Source organism: Cyprinus carpio, chromosome A16 (assembly GCF_018340385.1).
Source record: "Cyprinus carpio isolate SPL01 chromosome A16, ASM1834038v1, whole genome shotgun sequence".
Lineage (NCBI taxonomy): Eukaryota > Metazoa > Chordata > Actinopteri > Cypriniformes > Cyprinidae > Cyprinus > Cyprinus carpio.
The window spans coordinates 7,247,469-7,267,429 of NC_056587.1; the positions used below are offsets into that span (position 1 = coordinate 7,247,469).

Here is a 19,961-nt window from a genome sequence, read left to right on the forward strand (position 1 = left end):
GTGGACCATTTACAGATACACTATTCCTCTCAAGTGCTCCTATACATCAATTAAAATAATGTAATTACGATAATGAGAAGGTATTTTCAAACAGAAAGGTGTTCTTGCAATGTATTCAGACAGACATTTTATGCCTAAGGCTCAAGTGCTGTTGTATTCAGTGGTAAGTATAAGATTGCTTGATAGACACTAATTGAAAGATTCTGTTTTTCAAGAACACAAAATGGAAAGAAAACAAGCCTCTGTTCTTTAAGTGTGTTTAGTGTGATTCAATCGCAACCAGTTGTTTCCATGTTCTCCAGAGATTCCCTACAGAGGATCATCTAATGATTCATCGGCACAAGCATGAGATGACCCTCAAATTCCCCTCCATCAAAAATGATAACATGCTGTCAGGTGAGACAGACTTCTCTCTCTCTCACACACACACATAGCTCATGTGTTAGTCTCCTTTTAGGGTCTGTCTTTGATTAGGTGTATTAACGAGGATGCATGACTTGGCAAATGCGTAGGAGTAGTTTTAAATGCAGAGCCATGTGGCTAAAATAATATTTGTGCTGTGCTCTGCCTCACTCCCCTAATCCCAGTCATCAACCCGTACCATGAGTGCCACATCAATTAGACCACTGGCCCTCTCAGGGGATGAGAGAAAGGGGGAACAGTGCAGGGAGGAAAAGAAAATAAACCTCAACAACTATGATGGAAAAGTGGTCCAAAATAGAAGTATATTGGCATTGTGATTTTGACTACACTTTCTGAACAAATGGATTACATTTCAACACTTGCAAAATGAAGATGCAAGTCCTATAGATTGGATTTGAAAAACAAACTGAATTTGTGTGATATTTAAGATGTGCCTCTTGTTTTTATTATATAATGAAATTATGAATAATTATAACCATATGAAGCCATGAATAGAAAGAATTAAAATTTTTGAAAACTTCTTAAGAATTTTTCAAGAATTGCACTTAAGAACATTCTTACAAACTTATTGGAATTTTTCTTAAGAAATGTCTTAACTTATTTCTTGAGAAGATTTTCGTGAGTCCAGCCCTGATCCCAGAAATCTGATCTGCCACTCTGACAAGAGTAAATAATGAAAAGGACACAGCCTGAGTGGAGAGAGACACGCCATGAAGCTAGAAATGCATCCTAGTGCCACGGATCATGGATGGTCCTGCCAGAAGCTATTATTTAGCTGTTTGGGTTGGGTTCAATTTGCATAGGGAATTGACCACAAACTTGTTTTGAACTTTGAGATGCAGAGTTGTTGTCAGGGAGCCCACATTCAGAATTTTGTTCATGCAGAGTTGACAAAAACTGACCGATGGTATCCCTTTCTGTCTTATTGTTTTTCCACCTGAAGGTTTCTGCACATTGGTTTCACCACATGACTTTGATTTGGTGACAAATGTCAAGTATTTATAATATAAAAAAGGCTTCACTGCTTATTTTTGATATAGAATTAATAATAAAAGACAATAAGAAATAATAATAAGTGTGAATAATTAATAATTAATAGCATTGTCTTAATGGGGGTTTATTGTTCTTGTTTTACTTTATGCTTATCATATCAGAATAGTTGTACCACCCTGATATTTTTTTTTAACTTTATGCCCTCAAAGATATTAAAATTAATTTAAATTCTGAAATGAATAATGCACATCATATGAATAGATATGGACCAAAAATTGGATGCTTTCCTCGAAAAACAAACCTATTGCGCCTTCGATGTCATTGTAAACAGTTAAACTAACATGCCCTGCTAAATTCTGATGTATTTTTTCCTTGAATGTTTCTAGACCAGACTCCAACCCCAACGCGCTTCTTGAAGAACTGCGAGGAGGTGGGTCTCTTCAGCGAGCTGGATTGCTCTATCGAACAGGAGTTTTGCAAGGCTCAGGAGGAGGAGGACAGCAAACGGGTGAGATTATAGTGTGGGTCTTGCAATTGTGATCATCAATGCTAACATCCGCTGCACTGTCACTACTACCACATCCACCATAACAAGAAGTGACTGAAGTCTCTCAGTTTGGATAGATCACACACATACACAACAGGCAGGTGGAGATTCTGGTTCCCACTGGTGGAGTTGCTTAGGACCAGCACATGACCAGCTTTAAATAGGGAATATCTACAGTAATACAGCGCCACAATCCTGAGAATGCAATACATGTGCTATGTTACGAATTGTGATCAGACACATTTCAGAATGCAACAAGGCGTCTACATATTGTTAAAAATAATTTAGTGTAATAATAATTGTATTAATTTACCCAGCGTTTGTGCGTGCTATGTGTTACTTAATTGAGCATTGTGCTGTTAGCTTAGCAACATGCTAATGTCGGACTTTATTGAAAGCATCTCAGAATAGTTTCTTTCTGTCATTTTTGCGGTTCTGTGATGGTTAGGATGCTCTTTACTAGGCAGTTTGGCAATTTTATGTTTTTGTTGCTCCAAGTTAAAGGTGAGTTGTGTAGTTTCTGCACCACTAGTGACACCAAACAGAGTTTTTAAAGAACAATTAAAGACTTTTCCCAAACATTCCACTCACCTTCCTTTATTTGGACCAACAAATTGGTAATTCTACCCTGAGTTCACCAAATAGTTGACCAATTCCATAATGTTGAACTGCTTTTTCAAATTTGCCTACACATACAAGCGCACACATAGAATGAGACTTTGACAATCCTGTTATTCTACAGCAAGCCAATCATGACAAGCTATAATACATGTGTAACCGATTCTAACCTAATAGACTACCTAGGATGTTGATAGAAACATTCTCATGTTTTTGCAAAGTGATAACTGGTATGAAAATTGTAAAGCCATGGTGATAACCAAACACTTGTGGGTGTTTTTATCACATATCGTCAAGGTCTGACAATGACGCACACAGACACCTTGGACCTTAATGAGTGTTTTACCACTTGCACCACAACTGTGTCACAAGATGACTGGGCTCAGTGACCACCACCTTACTGTCTGATGGCAGCGGTGCTGTAGATAAACTGATGGAGTCTGTTAATCTGGGGAGTTTACACTTGAGGTTTAGGGTTAGTACACAATGTCAAGTCAGCAAGCAGCAGGTTGTAGCAGGGCTTTGCTGAGCTCAGGCGAAGACAGGTGAGAGGGAGATATCGCCCCAGAGCCATTTCGCTTGTTTTAAGTGTACTGAAATCAAATGTAGAAGCCGAATCTCATGTGTTTAAAGGATATGATTTTTAGGGTAGTTAGCTACTTTGTGTTTTAATGGGCTAAATAGCGTGAAATAATTTAACACAAAATCTACTCACAGTTCAGTTTAACCATGATGCTAAATGTGCTAAAATATTGCCGCACTCTGAGTCATTGTGATTATTTTTAGTGCAGACACGCCCCTTTCTTTGTAAATTTGGCTCTTTAGAGATTGTGTTGTATTCACAAACAGGTCATCAGACAAGCAGTAAGCAGCAATTACTGAAAAGCAGTAAAGTACATCAGATTGCAGTAGTTTGCTGTATATTACTGCTGTGTTCAGCACAGATTTTGTGGGTGCATCTGTGCCATAAGCTGATTGTGTGAAAATCCTTTAGTGCACACTAAAGCTACATAGACATTGCAAATAAATGTTACTGTCAGAATCACAATTTATTCTTGGCGAATCTCTCCTCTTTAACAAAGTGCTTGGTTAGTTGATGCAAATTAAGAAAACTACTGAAGAAAATCAGTACACTTCTGTCCACTTGCTTATCTTCTAAACTAATGGTCCTGGAGTAACCTCTGCCCTGCATTTTTCTAATGGTCCTGGAGTACCTGATTCAACTCATCATCTCATTAGTGGAAACTGCAAGACTTGATGCGGGTGTGTCAGATATAGGGAGACATACAAAATGTGCAGTGCTGGGGCTACTTCATGGAGAGGTTTGAGAACCCCTGTTCTAAACCTTAACAGGTGCAGCTGGAACTTAAAATTGTGCCTTCACGGTGTGGCCCACAATAGAAATCCCCCTTCTCTATTTCTCACTTACATACTCTATTTGCTACAGGAAATGCATGCATAAGCTTGGATTCACAGTGGTGTCACACCAACAAACCTCCTTTTTCACACAGTGTGTGTGTGTCCAAGTGGCCTAAACCAAAGACACTGCTATATAAAATGTTTAATGAGTTTGAAATGTTTAAAATTCTTCTCTAGTTTTAGCTGTACACTCTTAAGGTGCAATGCAAAATCCTGTCATTTCAATAGGACTCCAAAAATTTGGTCCGCCACCCAGGAATGAAAAGCTGCTTGGTTTGAAAGTAACTTTGATTTGGCCTTCATTCATCCTTACATTACTAATAATAGACAATGGATATTTTTGGCCATGAAATATTACCGAATTTTGCCAATATGACTGGACCTAGTACTGTATTTTAGGGTTGACTTGTAGGGAGTTTTCTTTCCTAGTGTAGTTATGTTACAGTAGATTAACAGTTTATATTTGACCCCTGTGTTCATTACATGTCCTCACCCTTCTGTCTGTTTCTGAACAGAATATCGCTCTTCATGGGCAGGGGGGCCCTAACCAGCACCAGCACACCCACTCAAGAATGGCCAACCACGACAGCAGCATAGTGATCCAGCAGGCACTGCCCTCGCCCCAGTCCAGTTCTGTCATCACTCAAGCCCCTTCCACCAACAGACAGATTGGGTAAGTTGTGCCTCTCATCTGTGTGTCATTGGTACAACGTTCAATAGGCTAGTGTTTGATATTAGTCCAAGGTCCATGGCGCTGTTTGCATTTCTCCTATCAGAACACAGCAGCCGACTTGCACGAGGTGGAGAAGTAGTGATTATGTTCTTCAAAAGACTGTGTTTGAGTCTAAGTTAGAGTTTGTTTGTCCTGTCATGTGGGCAGCAGTGAACAACAGCTGGATTCTTGGATTCAGATTGGAGTTTTTATTGAAGTATCTTAAAGGAACAGTTCACCCAAAAAATGAAAATGTGCTGAAAATGTACACACCCTCAGGCCATCCAAGATTTGGAGAAATTAAGCATTAAATCCCAAGCATTATTATCAGATGTTTACACTCTCATTCTGATGACACCCAATCACTGTAGAGGATCCATTTGTAAATGATGAATTGTAATGCTTAATTTCTCCAAATCTGTTCCGATGAAGAAATAAACTCATCTACATCTCGAATGGTCAATTTTCAATATTTTTTTTTTGGTGAACTGTTCCTTTCACGTTGTGTATGTGAAGGGACATGAAATAGTAATTGTTCCCACATTCTAGAGAATACATGCAAAAAGGATAGTTCATCCAAAATTAAAAATTCTGTCATCATGTACTCACCCTAATATTCCAAACCAGATTTTTCGAAATAAGGTTAGACTAGATGAAGGTCAAAGTGAAGATATGCCTTTGGTGAGGTTTTGCATTTCACACATTCAAAGTTTCATATACACACACCGACACTCTCACATACTTTTAAAACAGTAAAAAAAGCACATTGCTGACTACATGATAGAAACACCACTTAAAAACATTCACTGAAATTGAAAAAGATTCGGCATTTGGTCAGCAAATCATTATTTATTGCTAAAACAGTTAAAACAAATGAGCAAAGTGTCCTTGAAAGGGCACATTCTCACATTCCTGGGAAGATTGTAACACTCTGTGGCTGTTCCGTGCTTTTGGTGTGTGTGTGTTTGTGAATCTTTCCAGTTGTCCCTGCAGTGACTCTTAAAGTTTTCTGTGTCGTGCAGCCAGCTTGGGTGTGTCCCACAGTGATGAAATCAGTGGTGCAGCTCTGGTGGGGATATCAGCTTTTTGGGATGACGCCCCTCTTGCGCAAACACATCCCACTGCTGACCCGTCTTTCTTTTTTCTCCAACAGTCTTATTCCCTCTTTATTTTTGTCTTTCTCTCTCTGTCTCTTTGTTGCGTCAGAATGCGCCCTGTCTGCAGTATAATCACCATCTGAAACACACTTTGATGGGCCGTAGGGAGAGGACGGTATCATTTTCAGCAGTGGTGGAGGTTTAGGATGAAGATTAGAGGGTCAGGTTTACAGCTGACACCAAAATAACAGATTTGTTGAAACAAGATGTTTCATAATGAAACTGTCATGTAGCAAGTTGATATATGGGTATCAGTTGCTTAATGTTTGGAGGAGCTTATATCTAAAAGCAGTGGACAATCAGTAACACACTCTTTATTTAATGCTTGTGTATGTGTTTGATGATTGGGGTGTTTGAAGAAATACTACATATCTCCGTGCCAATGGTAAGACAGGATCGGGCATAAGTGGCCAGATTGGACAACTTGTGAATATTGGATGGAAGGCCTGTCAGTCAAGTTGACTGACGGTCTGACAGTGCATTTGTTCTGGGAAAGAGATGGAATTACAGTCGAAGAAAGAGAGAGGATAAGAGACAGAGAAGCACTGGTTAGCTCTCCTTTCTTTGCTCTATTAACTTTTCTTGTCATTGGTAGACACTCAAAGATGGTTAAATAATCAAAAGAATGTACAGTAAATCTGTAAAGAAGTTTTGAAAACTGCACTGATTTTTATGGCCAAACCAACTGAGTTTCTCGTTTGCATACTATCTGCACAATATTTTGTGTTGGAACATGGGTGTGCATGTGCTAAAGCTGAAAATAAATTTATTATGGATGGACACTCATGCAGCTCAGATATTATAAAGTCCTCTGTCTTTAATGGAAATTGTATATTTTACTGAGACAAGCTGTGTTAGTCTTACAGTTATTGGTCAATATCATAAAACCTGTCAAGAACTTGTATGGGTCACATCAGACCAACATCAAACAATAGAAATACAAAATTATATTTATAAAAAATTGTATTATGTATAAAAAAAAATATTTTTAGGTTTTGTTTTGTTTTCTTGTTTTGTCTCTTTACTCGAATGCAAAAAAAATCTAAAAGTGTATTTAAATGATTAAATATTTATTACTGTGATATCAGTGTTATTTGTTATAGTTTTTTTATATTTTGATATGATTTTATATTTTCTGTTTTCATTTTAATTTTAGTTAATGTGTTTGTGATTTTTTTTTGTAATTTTAAGTTTTTATTTTTTATTAAGTTTTATTAATTCGTTTTAGTTTATTTATTTATTTTAGATACTTTAGTAAACTAAAAAATGAGAAATGCTGCCTTGGCAACTAGCTGAAATAAAATATATATTTTTTCATATTTCATTTTATTTCAATGAAAGTTTATTTTATTTCAAGTAACAAAAATGTTTCTTTTTTTATTTATTTTTTTAGTTTTAGTTAACAATAATAACCCCGGGTAGTATTTGTTGTACTGCTTTGGGTAAAAATTACAGTAACGACAATTTGAATGACAATGTTACTTTTTTTCTTTTAGTTGTGTTGTATGACATGAATATGGAGATTCAGCCAAGCACAGTTTGCATTAATGTTCTGAAATATGATTATGGTTGGTTTTATATATTCGTTTATGTCTATTGAAAACTGCAACTCTCTAGGACTCCACAAGTGTGAGGGTGGTTGTTTTGTTATGGGCACTGTGGAGGTCAGGGGTCAGCCTATGGAAGCGTGTATCAGTGTGTTTGGAAATGTCCACCTCAGCAGGAAAAAAAAGGCTTTCAATCCCCTTAACACAGAAACTCCACTTCCCGCAGGAAGCTATCAAGGCCAGTTAGTGCCTCTGTCCACAACCATTTAATCTTATCTTCCTGCTGCTCTAAACTGAAGAATCATACCATTATTTAACAAAAAAATCCTGAATGATGCAGTGTTGACGTACATGATTTAGAAATACTATGCTGTTGTGAAATGTTAATGTCTACATATAATACTATTCCTAGAAATGGGAAGGCTTACATCAGGCTTACGGATGGAAGGCTTACATCAGAGTAGCCGGAATCAGCTATATATATATATGTATATGTATATGTATATGTATATGTATATGTATATGTATATGTATATATGTGTGTATATATGTATATGTATATATGTGTGTATATATGTATATGTATATATGTGTATATATATATGTATATGTATATATGTGTATGTATATATATATATATATGTATATGTATATGTATATATATATGACAATATACATATATATATATACATATACATATACATATACATATACATATATATATATATATATATGTATATGTATATGTATGTATGTATATGGCACTGTTCCATCTGAGAAGACTCAGTATTTAGGGACTATTGTATTGTTCCTTCATTTAGTACACAATCCTCTCACCTACTGTGTGTTTCATTGTTGGGGGATTTCTGTGGTGAGTAATCAGCTCTTCTGCTTACTAAGAATGTATTGTTCCTGTTTTTGAGAGAAATCTGGTTAAATGATCAGAAATAGAATGAGCAATATTTACACACACATGCACACACTTCGATAACAGAATTTGCAGTACTTATTTCCAGATACAACAGGTAGCCACAGTGTATTAAAATAAAATGAAATAAAATAAAACCCCTCTCTCTATACAAATGTAATTAACTGTACAGTGATTGTGAATGACTGCGGTAAGCTTAATCCAGGGTCCATCTGCTTTTTTTTTTGTATGTGAAGACTGACAGAGTTATACAGCGTCCATTGAATTAGGATAACAAGTCATTTTCATTGCTCCGCCATGTTTACTGAAGAGATTTGGAGGCTTGGAATCAATTAAGATTGGCTTTCCTCAAGTCTGCCTGCTTAGCAGGGCTCAGGCGGGAGGCCCACAGCTGTGAAACCCAAGGACCCTCAACCCCCAACTTTTCCTGTGATTCTTCAAGCGTTCCTCTGCCTTTTCCCCTTTATTCATACTAGCCCTGCTAAAAAAGCCGTCATATGTTGTGTTTTGGATGTTAGTCCCTTGCACGGGATGCTAATATACCGTAGGGATCTTATAATCACCCTCATGTCTTCCAAACTTCTATGATTAACTTTCTTCTGCGGAACACAAAGATATTTTGAAGAATGTTCCAGCTGTAGTTTTGGACCCCATTGACTTTCATTGAATTTTGCATGGCTACGGTAGACAAGCATCAAACCAGCACTAACCAGCATGAACCTGGTCTTTTCAGGAGGGAATACAGTCCCTCAGAGAGGTAGGAGGTGAGTTGGAGACCATCAGAGAGGTATTTTGATAAAAAACAGTTTAAAGACCCTTCTGGACTAACAGAAAAAAAAAAAGAAAAATGGAAAGACGGAGCACAGGGAATCTTAATGTCATGGCTATTTTAAAAGGTCCAAATGATTTGAATGCTCGCTGCATGTGAATTACTAACATCTGTTCCTGAGTCATGTCAGTGTTAAATATGTTAGACATAGTCATTCGGCTTGAGATAAAACATTGTGAGGGGGGCTCAACCTCTTTGACTGAATGATAAAAAAAGTCCAGGAATTGGAGAACATTACTGGTAACAGTGAACACTAAATGTAACTAGTGTCTGAATGGTGGCTGAACTGAAGGAGAGACGGATATGGGAGAACAAGTTCAGCAACAATAGGTCTTTTCTTCTGAAGCTGTGGTGATTGACACTGACAGTTTTAGTTGAAACGCTCTTGCGACAGACCATATAATAGATACAGAATGGATGGCAAAGCCAAACTGTTGTTTGTGCCATATAAATTGATTATCAGCCAGGAACAGCTCTGTGTAAATTCCTGTGAAACATCCAGTGAAACCAATGCAGTCAATATTAAAATAAATTCTCAACACTCAGAATTAAGCACTGCAAAAAAGCATGCTAACAGTTAGCTAATTAAGATAATTAAGACTTTTATCTCCATAAATCAAAAGAACTCTTGTTTTTGTAGTTCATTTAAAATAAATGAACCCTCAGCAAAACTAGAGGGCAAAATGCATGCCAACAGTTAGTATTCTAATTAACGTCATAAAACAAAAATAAATAACTGCTTTGTATAGCACACTTCCTTTTCTATTACTAAAGAATCAGACAAAAAATCCCCATGCTGACATAAGGAAGAGCCTATGAATTTTATTTTCCTCCTCAGAGTTTCTTAGCTTCAAATGGTTAGAACCTCTCATGCATGATCAAGATAAAGCAATTTATTTTGTATGTGTGTAATATATAAATATATATAATAATTAATAGTAATAATTAAAATATATTAAATATGAAATGTCATAATGTATTGCCGTTTGTAAAATGAATAATGCTTGCATATTTCATGCATTGGACTATTAAAAGAATTGTGAAAACCCCAGTGTGCCAGCAGGAAGTTCTGGTAGCTCCATTGCAAATTTTTTGCCGATTTAAAGTTGAAGCAAACCTGAACTGCTCACTTTTCTGCAGTGCGTGCAATTTGCGTGCCTGTGTGTTTTCACACCTCTAAACATATTTTCACACCCATAAATAACAGGAAGATTGTGAGGTATTTTGGTGGTTGAAAAGGAAGCTGTGCACTGCAACACAATAACATGAGATGCAGTGACTCAGTGATGTTAACCTGCTGCAACCGTTAGAGAGGCTGTGTCTGAATTACATTCAGAGTACCTACTGAATTCTCAACCACTGAAGTACATTCTGTATGTATACAGGCATGTAGTACAATAAATCAACGACCATGCTTCGCCTGCCATGATAGCGTTGCCCTTTGACCCATTTCACACAGAACAGATTCAGTGTGCCATCAAACTATTGCTTGCTTATAGATGCATACTGTAAGTATTCTGAAATTCTACTCATTTGATATGCTAATTGTATCTTTTTTCTTTTAATTGTATCTTTATTTCTTGTATTGCGACTTTATATCTCACAATTTGACTGTAGTTTTTTCTCTGAATTGTAACTATAGTTCACAATTTAATATTAATCATAACTGATATCTCACTTTGTACTTTGCATGCAACATTAATTTTTGCAATTGTGAAATTATATGCTGCAATTGTGAATATTTTTTTTTTGTAATAGTGATGATCTGTTTTACAATGTGACTTTTATATTTCAATTGATTTAATTTCCTGTAATTTTTCACAGTTGCAACCATATAGTTCTCAACTGCAACACAGTTTTATGCCTCCAACCTGTCAAAACTTGATACTTGCTCTTTGGGACTCTGATTCACCCTAGCCGAGGCAGGGTGCAGTGTTGTTTTTGTACGACGCTGCACAGGAGAGCCCTCCCATATCCTCCCCCACCCCCACCCACCTCCAGCTCCTCTTGTGGGCCAAAACACAGACATCATCGATTTCTTCATAGACTGCTTTCAATCACATTGATCAGAAATGCAGATCCTCATTGCTGGGATTTAAACTTTGTGACCCCCGTCTGAAGGAAAAAAAATTAACTGTGGTTGATGTTTTAGCTAATTACACCATGCGCAGAGAATGCCAAAACTTGTGGTCATCCACACCGAGAAGATCTTTCCGTTTAGTGTGGCATCTTCTGGATATGCAGCGAGTGTGTATGTCTTGTGCATGTCTGAAAGAGAAAGAATTTCAGAGGACAGAGGGAAACAGAATGAGAGAGAAGACAGGCGGGCAGGATGTACATCTGAGCTGAATTAGAGTGAGCTCATTGTGTACGGCGTAGGGTTTAATAGTGCGTTTGGAGAGGAACGCCCAGGCCCTGCTCCTCTCATTCCAGCACCACTGTGTCATCCCCGTCCACCACACAGACACATGCAGAAACACACACATACAAAGACACAGAGGAAGAGAGAAAGACCCCCGGAGCAGACAACAGGAAGACAGGAATTGCTGGACAGAGGAAGAGAGGGATCAGGGGTAGATTGAAGACAGGGATCCTAGATTAAGAATATGAAAGGATGGAGAAGGGATGATAAAATAAAGTCTTTTATTATGGATATAAATAAGAGAGACAGGTGTATTGTGGGGTCCATAAGCCTGAGATCACATTGAACATTTGTGATTTTTTTTTCCTAATTCAAATTAGGAAATAAACAATGTTTTAGGACTAGTATATAAAAAAAAGGTTATTAATAAATTTGAATAATTTAGTGTTAATGATCCTGCACTATTTTTAGGTCTTTAAAAAAGTATATTTATGACAATGACCATGATCAATGACCAACTTGTCTAAATTTGTAGTGTAGTTTGCAATTTGCAATAAAATTTGAGAAATACAAAACGTATAATATCCAAGCTCTCTGTCTATACACTCTCAGAAAAAAAGGTACAAAAGCTGTCACTGTGGCGGTACCTTTTCATAAGGTACACTTTTGTACCTTTTAGTTACTAAAATGTACACTTTAGGTACTTATATGTACCTTTAAGTTATCAATATGGACTCTTTAGGTACAAAGGTGTGCCTTTTGAAAAGGTACCGCCCCAGTGACAACTTTTGTACCTTTTTTTCTGAGTGTATGTCCCTAGAAAACAAACTGTGGTGGTTCCATGGTTCATGATGGCTTGAGATGGTGCTTTTAGTATATATCATAGCATTGTAAAATTATTATATTCATTTACCATACATACCATACCATACTTGTAATGTACTTCTAAGAATACCATGGTATTACCATGATGCAAATTTCCAAAAAGACATATTATTTTTTCATGGTATGATTTTTATTTGAACAATGTGAAGAGTTCAAGGTAGAAATTGCAGATTGTTTGGTTCCACAGTCTTTGTAGTCAACACAAAACAGCATTTGTAACCTGTTTTATATCCATAATGTGACATTTTTACAAATTAAACAAGATATTCAGAGAAAACAGATTTAGGGATTTTATCCATTGGGATTTGGTGGGAAGTTTTCTCTTGTGGTGTCATTCTTTGGAATTATACAGTATGTCTGATTCATTTACAATAAATGCCCCAATATATACACGGCAGAGTTCTTTTTTGTTCTTCACTCAAAAGGTTTGAAGTTTGTGTTTGCAAACTCTCTGGGTGCGGAATGTTTTCTGGAAAGTTTGTCCTGGCGAGCTGTTTCAAACCATCGAAACAAACTCCAACCAAACTTTGGCCAGATTTTGTTCAAAATGACATCACACCCATTTGTTCTTCGGTTTTGCTTGTAGTATATCAGGGGCGTAAGGCTAAAATCTTGTCATGAGAAAATAAATAGTGTCTATTTGAGTTTTATGTTGACTTTAAGGCCTGCTCACACCAAAAGTTATAACTATAAAGACAACTATATTAGTGTCCACTCCAATGCAGTACAATGTTCTGTTCATTATAAACTTGTGCTGCATTTATATCATCTGCTGCTTTAAATGCGTGAGCTCCTTAAAGTCAAATATATGTACTGGCTGTTTTTATGCTTTTATTGTTCATCAAACTAATTCCAAATACATTGTTCCTTTGTGTTGTTGTCATTACAGTTGTGGTGTGGAGACTGTGGACTTGCCTATTCTCATAGGATTGGAATGATTATTAAAACTTTATAGTTATTATAGTTATCATCCTTGATGTGAATGTGCCTTTATTATGAAAGAAGCTGGTGTGGAATTAAACACTTTCCCCAAATATACTCTGGAAATGTTACAGCAACAAAGAGGATTTTCTAACTTGAATGTTGGAGTTTTATCCACACAAGACATGCTGTCTTGTCACAATGAATTGTTTAAAATGCTGTTACATGTCTTTTGCATTTCCATGGCTAAAAGCATTATTGATTAGCCATAAGAAGGATTCAATTCATGCTGCTCTCAGTGTGATGAATTTGACAGACAGGTGGGGGCGGAGCCTGAAACCTCCCTCAGTCAGTCATGCTGGAGAGCTTCTCAGCATAGTTTCAGTCACGGGAAGAAACAACTGGCTGATGGTGAGCCAAACCACTCACTCTGTTTGTCTGTCTCTCTCTCTTTCTTCCTCACACACTCTTTCTCTCTCAGCCTGCAGCGATGAGAGATGTATCCGTGCATAATTGGGGCTTTGTGGTGAGCTGTGCCATGCTTGCTTGCCCTGAGGTATTCCAGGATAAGTCTCTCGCTGTTGTTCTCATTGACAGGCCTCGACTTTACATGGGCCTTAAGTCTATGTCACCGCCGCCTGTCAACGAAGTCCCTCCTCTGAACAGTGCTTTTTCATCACCCCATCCCCAACGGTTTTTAATGGGACACAGGCTCCCTCACGGCCCTTCTCAGCTTGATTTATTTGATCAGATTCATATGATTCTACCCACTCTGCAGTCCTTGGGCCCGTGGCAAGCCCGCTTTCTCGCTCTCCCTCTCTGAGTGTGATTAAAGTGGTAAATCAGGGGCAGGTCCTGTGCTGTGTTTACTCGGAGCGCCAGGCAGCTGCAAGCTGTTTGGCCTCTCTCTGTTTCTCCCGCTGTTTAGGCCCATTGCCATGGAGACCGCACCACCGTCTCCCAGCGGCTGGAACCATGCCCCGGGCTGTTTTGGTTACATTCACACAGCGAATGTAAAAAAAAGAAAAAAAAGAAAAAAAAGAGAAACGTTTTTGCACCATCGCTGCTACAGTGTCTGCTTAAGTTAGTGCGGTGCAATGAGTAAGAGAGAGAGAAAGAGAGAACATGGTATTCAGAGAGAGCGAGAGAGATGGTGAGAGAGTGTAGACTTAAGAAGAGAGATAGATGGGGAGAGGGATGGGGCTGGGGGGGGGTGCAAGAAGCCAAGAGCATTACATCATTGCTGGAGTGGAGTGGAAGGGAAGGATATGAGTCAGTGGGCTGACTGTGCCTGGCTCTCTCTCGCGCTTTCTTTCTGGCTCTCGTCTCTCTCTCTCACTCTCTCTTTCTCTCACTTTTTTTCTGGCTCTCGTCTCTCTCTCTCTCTCTCTCTCTCTCTTTCTCTCTCTCTCTCTCTCACTGAAGCGGTAGTTAAGCCTCTTGAAGTGACTTCAGTTGGGTATGTAGAGATGAATGTATGTGCTTATATCATAATTTAAACAACTTTATAATGTCTCTTACTTACTGTGATTATGAAATATTATGTTTTACTGTGTTTAGGACATCCGTACAAAGGCTGCATGCAACGTGTATTGCTTATGAAAAGGCTTGAATTGTGTGTAGGATCTAAAGATTTTCTAAAATGCAATTCTAGATTGTGTTCAGGAATGCATTGTTAGTCACATTCCAGAATGGAGAATATATATCAATATCCAGAATAAAGACTTTTCTAGAATTTTTTTTCTTCTTTCTTGATTATGTATGGAATGCATTGAAAATCACTGTCCAGAATTTTTAAGATTTTTGTCTTTTTGCATTGTATTCTAGAATTTAATATGATTATGGCTTTACCCATGATGAAATATTTTGTTTAGGGCTGCCATACAAGGCCTAATGAAACATGTATTGCTTATGTAAAGGCTTGATTATGTGTAGAATCTAAAATGTTCAAGAATAGATTGTATTCAAGAATTCATTGTATATCACTTTCCAGAATCGAGAATCTCTTTCTTGATTACATCTAGAATAGCATTAAATATCACTATTCAGAATCGTTTAGAATGTATAGTTTTAGAACGTTGTCTTTTGAATTGCATTCTACAAATCCACAAACTTCAAGGATACTAAAAATCAATCTAGAGTTTTCCTTAGATTTTCTTTAGATTTTCTAAAATCTAAAAGATTGAAATGTCACAAGCAAAACTATTTTTAAGAGGTTTCTTTTAAATTGCCTTAGATTCTGTTGATTATGTGTCTGTGTAAAGCATTTTCGAAATCTATGAATTTTATATTCTAGAATGTAGTAAATATGGCTCTAAAATGTTTTACATTTCTACAATGCTTCTAAAAGTGAGGTTTACTAACAGTCATGTAATGCAATAAGTAAACTTACTGGTATTTACGCCATTATTAAATGTCCATTTTGTGCTTGCATGTCTGCGAGAGTTGCTAATTTGTGCTCCTCTTGGTAGATTGCGCTGGTAATTATAGAAATAATCTGGCTGTGTCTGTGATCTTTATTTGCGCATTGTCAGTATATCACCTACAGAACTTTCCGCTCACATCAGTGCTTTTATGAGATTGCAGTCTCATGCTAATTTGCCTCGTTTATTATTATGGCCCTAAATCTTCTCAAATTCTTCAATATTTTCTTTTAGATTCTGTTCTAGAATGTGTCTGTGTAAAACCTGATAGAATTATTCCCTATTATGCTCTATAATGTAGTAAAAAACTTTTTACATTTCCAGAATGCTTCTAAATCTTAAATAATTCTTCTGTATTTTCCTGTATGTTCTCGTATGCAGTGAATATGTTCCTACCTAAAAGGTACAAACTTCTAGAACTCAGTCAAATCTTCTTCTTCAATTCTACAAGAATTTTTATTTTAGATTTTATTATCAATTTACAATCTCCTAGAATTCTCTTTAAGGGGCATTCATTATACTGAGTGAATTTCTGAGTAAATCATTCTCAAAACCATTCTTGCATAAATGAACTCAATGTGGAATGAATGAATGAAGTTGAACTGTATGTGGCAAATTACATAACAGTCATTTCACAATGATTTAAACAGAAATTCCACTTGTGTTTCATGAGTAAGCCCCCCTATACTCTCTATTAGAATGCATTATGTATTGTTTGTAAAGGCTTGAGTAAGTCACCATGAGACTGTAGCCTACCCTATGATGCAATAACCCTATATGCAAGGAGAGTATAGAGTGACATCTTAATCTCTCTAAGACTTGAGGCTCTCTAGGAAGGTCAGTGATGTTGGGTTTGGTGTCTGTTAACTCAGAGAGAGAATGATAGTGGTGGATCTTGCTGAAATCGAGAGAGGAAAAACAGAAAAGACAGCAAGGAATAGAAAGGGAGGAGTGATGTCATGTTGGAACAGGGAGACAGTGTGTGTAATGTGAGAGGAGAGGGTCAGGATTGCACTGTGTGTGTGTGTGTGTTTGAGTGTGAACATATGCCCACTCCTCACCCTCTGGAGGTCTTATTATCCCCTCTGAAATGACAGCCTGTCATTAATACAAAATATACACTACACCATACACACACTAACACACACAGACAGTCATGCACTTGACGTACACCCACATGAGCAGTAATTCTGGGAGTATGGAAAGTTTTTGTCTTATGATATTTTGCCCTTTCATAACAGGTTTGTTCTTTATTCTCTGCTGACACACACTTTTTATTTCTCTCTCTTGCTGAGTAGCAGGTGAGCGAGTTTGACAAGGAACCTGTACAGCGTCTAAAGCGTCTTTCTTCCCGTTGGCCAGGTTGAGCTCTTAATTAGGAACGTTTCCTGTTCGTTGAGTTTTAATGTGCAGCGGGACTGGCCCGTAGAGAGCTGCCCCGCTCTGTTTCCCACTCTCTTTTTCTTTCAGGCCAAGGCAATTTTTTTTTTCTTCACACTATTTTGGCTGAATGGTGGTTCAGAGCTGAGTTGTGGCTGTTCTCCACCACAATAATGTAAATCCTTTTTCACCATCTAAAAATTCCCTTATATTTATTCTACACTAGAAAACAAAAGGAGACTAGCTCAGGTTGCCTATGAATATGCATACAGTACTTCCCTAATATAAAGTAGAAAAACAGTATGTGAAAAGTGTGGTGTGTTCAAGTTTATAGTATTCATAAAAAAGTATGCAAATAGTATCTGAATGACCTACTAATTTGGCCGAGATATTAAAGTGTGCGTCCAATGGGTCCACAAGACCATGGGAGAAGAGTTGTGAATGTCAGTGAAGAGACAAAACATGACAAAATTACAACATGGTGGATATACTGTAGTAAGTCCGGATTACATTCATACTATTATGAATATTAAGAAGCCACACATCTGTTTTTGAGAAACCTATTGTGACATCTTGACACTGCATACTTGAATATATGCAAACGCAAATGAGATCTGATAGATGAGGGGAATATTTATAGAAAATAGTTTCAGTTTGTCTGTTGCTCACAAAGCAATCAGATGGCAACTTTAAAAACAAACATGGGGAAATAGATATTTATGGTAGTTTATTGTTGTTATTTTGTCGATTTTGATGCTTGATTGTCCTCCTCACTTTAACTCCAGAAAATAGTAGACGTCCTCTCACGATAAAGAAAATGTGAGTTTTATTTAGGGGTGTTCCTTTAAAAAATAAGCCATATCAGAACAGGGTGTGTATATGTGTGTGTTTCAGAGATGTGAGGTTGTTAAGCATGTGATGGATTGGAGTGTTAGACACAAATGACAATACGTCAGAATGTTAATGACCGTATGTGTGTGTGTGTGTGTGTGTGTACACAGTAATCATGCAGTGTAAATGCTGCTATTTAGGCCGGATAAATACAGGTATTTGTTCAGGTGGGGACCCCCTCCTTTCCCTTTCAGCTGTCCGTCAGCTCTCCAATCAGACTGAAGTAATGCTTGTCATCTGAGGCTAAAGGTTATTCAGACAAACTGTTTCTCCATACTGTGTGGTGGTCCAAGTCTATAGGTGGTATAATGGTGACGTTGGTGAGTGCTATATTAGACACATTCTGCCTAAATATCAGTGCGGTCTGGAAAGGTGTAGCGCTGGCAGCTTCATGCCAACCCAGAGAGGAAGTTGTGTGGTTGGTGTGTTGAAACTACATATTGCGAGCCACACCTGAGGCTCTGTTTTGTGCATTAGCTGTATGAGAGAACGTTTTGTAGATGTTGATTGTATTATGCTATTAAACTCGTTCATGAGTATGCAGACTATGAAAGAGATTTGTAACAATCTAATATGTCCAGTTCACCTCGGCATCTTTTTCTGAATTCATCCACACCCACGCTTTCATTGAAGAATGCAGGGTTTGATTAGCCTTAAGGCAAGAGCCAATAAACCTCCATTGAGCACAATGTCTCTCACTTGGAAAGCCATTCTGCCTTGTTGTGCATGCCTGACTATCTTAAAGGGATAGTTCAACCAAAAATTAAAATTCTGTTATTAGGGTCAATGACATGATGATATTGAAAACCTAACGGCCCTCATAACTATGTTTTAAGGTCATTATGTGTCTTAAAATATCAGATAAATAAATATCTGAAATGGACATTGGGCATTCTACTAAATAACTCCTAAATACTTACATAAGGATGAGTAAATGCTAACAGATTTGTAATTTTTCTATGAACTATACCTTTAAGTAACACCGAATGAGGCACTGAAAATTCTTAGGAACTATGACAAATCGAAACGAGAACTGAATTCTATATAATACAATTTCCTAATAAATGTTTTTTCATGTCATTTTTCTTCTGAAGTTTCATCTGATGAAACCAATCGATCTCACTTTTCCTTCATTTTTATTTCTCTTTTGGTTCTCTTTCTTAGACCAGTGCCTGGTTCCCTTTCCTCGTTGTTGCACCTGAGGAACAGACAGCGACAGCCACTGCCGGCCTCCATGCCTGGCACGTTGCCTGACCCGACTATGCAAGGATCGTCTGCTGTTCTGATGCCTGTGAGATCATAAATAAACCCACAAACACACACAATACATTTACACTTCCCAGTCATGGTTTCCCGATGCCTCCAGATGCTACAACTGAAATGCATTAATACTCACACAAGCTCATCTTTCATAGACGTTCTCGTGCTTTTCTCAGCAGTCTCCTTTATATTAATGCCTCTTCCAGTGCTGTGACCCATATCAGTGGCGCATCAGCAGAGGTGTAATTTTCTACCAATGCTCGATCTGTTTTAATTCTATTTCAGATATGTCAATAGGAACCTGAAATCAGGCTGAGGAAAGTGTGTGTGTGTGTGTGTGTGTTTGAGCGAGCTGCCCATATCAGGGTTCTAATGACATGACACATGTTCTCATTGTAACATAAGCCAGTCCATGTCGGCTACTGAGCTAAAAGCAGTTGATTAAATTAAAGTAGGACGGTTTTTTTTTTTTTTTTTATCTCGATTGACATCCCAGGAAAGGGGTGCCGGGTGGGGTGATATTTTTAAACCAAATATCCCTCCAATAATTTCAGCGGACCGCTGTGCTTTCACCCTGTGATTGGTCATCAAGGGCTTGGAAAGAGGGGTCGGAGGGAGATCTTGGAGGTCTTGGGTTTTTAGTAACAGGACTCCCAGTCTCTCTCA

General features: G+C 37.6%; 1 protein-coding gene across 2 annotated transcripts in view; it reads left to right on the forward strand.

The window, feature by feature from the left end:
* LOC109054730 (cyclic AMP-responsive element-binding protein 5-like) overlaps positions 1-19,961 on the forward strand; it is a 51,820-nt gene that overhangs the window by 9,290 nt on the left and 22,569 nt on the right. The window contains exons 3-6 of one of the 2 annotated variants that reach the window (XM_042772311.1): positions 303-396; positions 1,803-1,924; positions 4,516-4,673; positions 19,200-19,326. In XM_042772311.1, coding sequence (XP_042628245.1) covers positions 303-396; positions 1,803-1,924; positions 4,516-4,673; positions 19,200-19,326 — 501 coding nt within the window. Of the gene's footprint in view, positions 1-302; positions 397-1,802; positions 1,925-4,515; positions 4,674-14,576; positions 14,801-19,199; positions 19,327-19,961 lie in introns of those variants that run through there. The other variant, XM_042772312.1, reaches the window with a different exon arrangement.